At 40.3% G+C, this 6,660-nt stretch overlaps 1 protein-coding gene across 1 annotated transcript in view; it reads left to right on the top strand.

The window, feature by feature from the left end:
- The first annotated feature begins 323 nt into the window (after positions 1–323).
- Positions 324–6,660, top strand: part of IL17REL (interleukin 17 receptor E like) — a 159,180-nt gene continuing 152,843 nt past the window's right edge. The window contains exon 1 of the mRNA XM_088455940.1: positions 324–497. Within this exon, the coding sequence (XP_088312066.1) occupies positions 360–497 (138 nt within the window). The 5' untranslated portion in view covers positions 324–359. The remainder of the gene's footprint in view (positions 498–6,660) is intronic.

The following is a 6,660-nucleotide window of genomic DNA, read 5'->3' as shown; positions in this document are numbered from 1 at the left end:
AACAGTAGCTACAAATGTAATTCATCCACATGTTCTGCATTACAGTTTCACAATAACATAAAAGTAATTCTTAAAAAGATTTGAAAAGATTATTTAAAATTATAATGAAATAATTTATACTTCTGCTTTATCAACACATTTCATGATGACATTGCAGCTCCATTGTAACGTACTTAACATTACAGAAAATGTAGTATAATCAGGGGAAATTCTGTTACGTAACTTAGGAATCACACAGTGACTCATACAGTATAATACAAGGACATCCCACAGGGGAGTGCCTGTGTGGAAACCTAGGAGCTAGTTTAGTCTTCTAGTTCCCTATGTACACATAACTATCACTAACAGTGAGAATAGACATGAAATTTCACAATGGAAACTGTTGCTTTCTGTATTGGAAAAGTTCAGGGTCTCATTTTTTTATTATATTCTTTTTTGGAATTGCTAATTGCCATTCATTACAGAGAATTAAAGAGTGTGGGATCACATGTTCCCAGGTAAGTAGTTTTCACTGGTTTCAATTTTGTAATTGCCACTTCAATAATATCAATCTAAAATTTTGTTTACTATTGGCTTCATTCACTTGGCATTTATCAAAACCAAATAATTATATTTATATTAGCTGTTTTTAATTATTATATTGTATAAGCAAATGGCTTGGTGATTTGAATAGTCTATAGTAATTTTCAAGATCTGAACTGTTTTTATTTAATTAGGGTGCCTAGCTAGTTTTACTTTCAATTTGTTTAATGTTATTTCAATATTGCAGATTGATTATATATTGACTTTAATACAAAAAAAAAACCCAGCAGGAATAAATCTCCTATGCAATGTAAGAATGCCACTTTATACACACCAATGCCAAATGTGATTAATCATTCTTGTTTGAACATTCTATCTATCTCTACCTTCACATATGTGTGTGTATATGTATATATACATACAATACATTACATTATAGACCTGTTCTAATATTTGTATTTGTGTACTATTGCTGCTGTTGTGAAGAGAAGGCATCATTTATTAGGCAAGTGTGACACAGGCAAAGTATGTATGTGACATATATGCATCTGCTTTCATAGCAAAGATGTTTACATGTATGAACATGTTCACTTTGCAGATGAACAAAAATGTCACAAACTAATTATATAGGCGGTTACTCTGGTGGTGTAGCTAGGCAACACAATGATGAGTCTGGATGCATTCATTATGCCGTCGTTACATTATTGACAGTGTCGCTGTCAGCAGCACTATGCCTGTACCACAGTGTTGACAAGGTTAAAATGCTATCTAAAGAATTTTAAATGTTTAGAAGTATAACTTTAAACATGCTACTTTAGCAACATGTTTCAAGTTATACTACAGACACGGTTAAGATGCTACTTAAACCATTTCAACATTGTCCACATTGTGGTGTCGGTAATAGTGTCGGTATGGTGTTGCAGGCAGTGACATTCAGGGCAGTAACTAGGGTAGTGTGACCAGTGCCATGGCACAGGGCACTGCAGAGCAGGGAGCGCTGTTGGGGACTGTCAATTTTTCTTGTTTATTATCATTCTTACTTGTAGCTTCCTCTTCTTTTATCCCCAGCATCTCCTGGCCTCCCCTATCTCTTCCCTGGCCCTTCCCCATGAGGCCATGGCCCTTTTTCGGGTACATTATCTTATGTCCCTATTTGAAAAATGGCGGGGGGGCGCCAATGCGCTCTCTGGCACAGGGCACCAAAAAGTCTAGTTACGGCCTTGGTGACATTATCAACAATGTCACTCTCGACATACAGTATTGTATGTATTCCAGTGACTGTGAGCATAGCATGAAGGAAGACGAAATATAATTCACATAGAGGCTGCAACTCAGCCTCAAAAAAGAACTGAGGAAATCAATGCATGTATGTCTGCTCAAAGTGTACCAATAGACACGTTTCTAAAGTGCTCTGCTGCTGCGAATGCTTCACTGGTTGCATATATAAGATAGTACTTTTCAAACACTAGATGTCACTGTTAACTGTTAACCATACATTACTGTCAATTAATATCTCCGGCATTTTTTTAAACAAACACCCTATATATGCTGCATTTACTGATTTACGTATTTTTTATTTGTAATGGTATCATGAAGGCTTGTAGCAATATACATACAATAGTAAATTCATTTAATATTGTGTTTGTTGCTGTTATTATTATTATTACTATTCCTGAAAGTGCTGACTATTGGCATATCTGAATAGTGCTGAATATTGGCATGGCTGTTAGCCATGTGTGACTGTGAAGATGTCATCCATTGACAGAAGTTGGCTTGCACAATGGACGCTAGGCGGTACTGTGCTCACCATTTCTGTAGAGAACACATACAGTAAAGGGTGATTCTAGGCATCTGGGCTAAGCTTATCTGTGCACAATTTGAGCTGAGATATAAATGAACATTTATTATACCATAGCAAATATTTTTTAATGAAAACAGATATCACATTAATGCCCATTCTTGATCATTTCTGTACAGTGTTCAATGGAATACTATGCAGGATATGGTACTCCTGCATTCTGTAGCACCCTGGTTATGGCTTGATCACTTAGAAAAGAGAGCTACTGGTTCTAATAGGATCCAGGTTAGAGCTTGTATAGTGTTGGAAGTATATTGCATTTGCTGTGGGTTATGCTGGCTACACTACATGAAGGTGAGGCAGTATTGTTATGCCAGTCTATCTACCAGCAAGGCCCTCGCTCTGCTATTCTGAGAATACAGAACTGAATGTCCAAACATTACTTTACTGTGCATGCATTGGCCCCCATGCATATTCAGTAGATAATAGTGGGCCCCTCTGGAGGATGGATCGGCATCGCTGGGCTTCTGTCCACAATTATTGCTATGGGGACCTTCCATAAAATGTTATGGAGCACGTATGTCAACTCCAGTTAAAGCAAACAGTTATTAAAGTGAAATATCTATAGTGTAACAGAACCCTATTTTAAAGAATAAAAAACTATATCAATAAAAGTAAAAACAAAAACTTTAAACCGTTAAAAACATACACTCACGCACGCAAGCCCGCAAAGACTTAAAGTCCATATAATTTTCCCTGTAGAAAGTTACTGATTTTTACCAGCATGTAGCAAACATGCTAATATGTATCTGGTCATAAATTCCCCATGTCAATAAGAGGATAAAAGGTCTGTTATGTCAGAGTATAATATATAAACAAGTCTAGTCAACCAGAGGCTATCCATCAAAATCTGAACAAAAAACTTCCAGTTCGTTGAAGTACATCTAAATGAACATCACTATAAAATAGAGATGTGCATCGACTTCCGTGTTTTGGTTTTGGATCTTTATCTCTTCTTGTTTTTGGTTCTGAATTTCATTTTGCCAAAACTGCCCTTGTGTGTTTTGTTTTTGTATCTGTATTTTTTTCTAAAAAATCATAAAAACTGCTGAAATCACATAATGTGGACCTATTTTTGTTACTACAATATTAATAATTTCTATAACATTAATTCCCACTAATTTCTAGTCAATTTTTACCACTTCATAGCTCACAATATTGATTTAATCTAGTTTAGGCCAAAAAGTTGCACTGAGCTAGCTGGCTGACAAAGCTAAGCAGCAGCAGTGGGTGGCACAAACACATGGCAGTTCAACTTCCAACATGGCACATCAGGAAACAAATGTTTTCATTAATCAAGAGGCCTGGGGGAGTTGGAGTATGTATGTAGTTGAAGGCAGGGAAAGGAAGGTAAATTTTATTACATTTTTTTTATTCCAAAGCAAATTAATGAGGTAGGAGTGGGAGAGCATGGGTGAACAATATGTCCCATGCTTTGCACACAAAATCAACTTGGTGGTTCAGAATATTTTTTAAAATTAAAAGGGCATGCAGGAGATGCTGTCTGTGGCCATAAACATTTCTGGACATTTTCGGCATTCAGCAACTGCATGTTGAAGATTTCAGCGACTGTGGCAGTTCAACTTCCAACATGGCACATCAGTAAACAAAAGTTTTTATTAATCAAGAGGGCTGGGGGAGTTGGAGTATGTATGTAGTTGAAGGCAGGGAAAGGAAGGGTTGATTCGTAGTAAATTTTATTTAAGTTTTGGATTCAGAAGCAAATTTATGAGGGAGGAGGGGAGGCATTTACAAAAAAATATTTTAATCATTCACATCAGTCCTTGCCCCAGTTGAGCTCTTTGGTGGTTCCGCATTTTTTTTTTTAATGAAAGGTGCATGCAGGGGATGCTGTCTGTGGGCATAAAAATTTCTGGACAATTTGGCATTCAGCAACCGCATGTTGAAGACTTCAGTGGCTGTGGCAGTTCAATTACCAATATGGCACATCTAGGAAAGAGAATGGCACTATAGTGACAGACAAGATGGCAGTTTAATAAACTATGACAATAATGTTTGTCATCTACACAAAAAGACAGTCAACAATGCTCCAAACAGCACATAATGCAAAGAAAAATCTATTCTTGATGTTCTATAGATTCCATATTATAATGACTTCAATCTATATGTGATCCTATGGATAAATAAATTACATTGCATTGGACTTTTATACTACATGGTGTTAGTTGAGATGTAGTCCCTTTTTAATATTTTTCTATTTTGAGATAATGAGAGGGTTTTCTTCCATTATAGATACTCTTATACATATGTTGTATATTACACACATCGCTGGTTCTCATTTCAAGGATTTTATGTAAACCTGCATCAGATACTTTATGGGGGAGATGTACGAAGCTCTGGAAAGTGATACATTTGAGAGTGATAAACTAACAGCCACCCAGCTCCTAACTGTCATGTCACAGGCTGTGTTTGAAAAATGACAAGTGCTGATTAGTTGGTAGTTTATCACTCTCCAATTTATTACTTTCCAGAGCTTAATACATCTGCCCATTGAAATTATGTCTTTGACTATTCTTGCATTACATGCTGCTCTGGAACAATATCTTTGTTGCTTTGTTTCCAACTGTCATAATGTTTGATCTAAGTGTCTGCTTATGGCTGAATTTCGTACAATACGTCCTGCCACTCTGCATCCAAGATGTCACCTTTTTTCAGCAATTTTGGATACCACCCTAAAGTGTGCGCTTTTGATCTGGTACAGAAACAAGGGGTGACTCCCAGCCCGGTGGGCCGTCTTAGAGGAGTCGGTAAAAAGTACATCAGGCATTAAAAAAAGCTTCATTTAGGTAAAACAAAAATTTTGACACACACAGGAGACCTTGTATGTTTAAATTTGGAGAAATGGTTTGGTTATCAACTCGAAAGATCAAACTTCATCAACCATCCCAGAAGTTGGGTCCTAAATTCTTTGGACCTTTCCGAATCATTGGACGAATTAATCCTGTGGCCGAAGTTAAAGAAGAATTCTTTAAAGAATTTCCATGGAAACCAGGTTCTGTGGGCTCTTTGATCCCTCCTCAAGGGGAGGGTACTGTTACAAGCCACCGTGGCTCATATGTACTGAACGTCCAGGTCGTCGCCAGGAAACTGGGACGCCAGGTCACTTCCGGCCGGCGGCTCCCCACATGTCACTAGGCAACAGGACGCCTGGCGGCCCCTGGAGGATTCTGGGCTGCTAGGGATTAGTGTTGACGTGCGCTCCAGTTGCACAATATTCTATTCATCAGTGGACTTGTCTGGAGCTGGCCTCTGATTGGCCCTACTTCTTTGTATGTCAGTCAGCCCTGCCCTACCCTGCATGTTATAGCATATGCCTTGCAGCGTGAACCTCTGGTCCATGTTCCTGGTGCCTGTGTTAGTCTGTTTGACAGTGGTCCTGTTGGTTCCAGGCCCGCCAAGAGCGGTAATGGGACGTAGCCTAATTGCAGGAGGTGTGGCCACGCCCCCTCCGGAAAAAAAAAAATGATTTTCAGCGGCACTGTGCGCTGGCGAGGGGGCGCTCTGAGCCTCCTCAGCCCGGTGGAAAGCAAGGGGGGGGTGTGATCAGAGTGATCGCTCCCCCCCACAGGCATAGGAGACTGCTGTGGCTGCTGCTCAGGCCCGTCAGGAAGCCCGGGCCCGGGTAATTTGTACCCGCTCCCCCCCCTCTTGGCGCCCCTGGTTGGTTCCAGTACCTGCATCCTGAGTAGCTGACCTGCTACGATCCAGATTTGTTCCTGCTTTGCTGGTCCTGCCATCTTCCAGCTAGAATCCCGAGTATCTGGCCTGCTACGATCCAGATTCATTCCTGCTTTGCTGGCCCTGCCATCTTCCAGCTAGAATCCCGAGTAGCTGGCCTGCTACGATCCAGATTTGTTCCTGCATTGCTGGTTCTGCCTTTGTCTAGCTAAAATCCTGAGTTGCTGGTCAGCTACTAACTTGCTTCGTATCCTGTATTGCTGGTCCTGCCATCGTTCAGTTAGTGGTCTGCATAACAACACCGGGACTGTCTCATTCTCTGTTCCTGCGCTAGTACTAAGTGACCCAGCCAGGGGGCCGCGACCTGCCCGTCGGACGCCATGAAGTCCAAACTTCCTTGCTGGGGTTCCTGGCGAAGACCACCGGCGGGTTAGACTCCACATCTCTTGGTTTTGATCTTTGCCAACGCTCAGTGCTAGCCTGCGAGTCCACAGCCTCCTACACATTGGAGACACCAGACGTATTAACCTGGCCTAAGTACCCTAAGGGTCTCTTGGAGATTCCCTCGGGTGTTCATAACA

This window comes from Taudactylus pleione, unplaced genomic scaffold (assembly GCF_031769625.1).
Source record: "Taudactylus pleione unplaced genomic scaffold, aTauple2 ptg000041l, whole genome shotgun sequence".
In the NCBI taxonomy this organism is placed as follows: Eukaryota; Metazoa; Chordata; class Amphibia; order Anura; family Myobatrachidae; genus Taudactylus; species Taudactylus pleione.
Note: the sequence above shows the minus strand (reverse complement) of the source record. Positions and strands in the feature narration are given on the sequence as shown.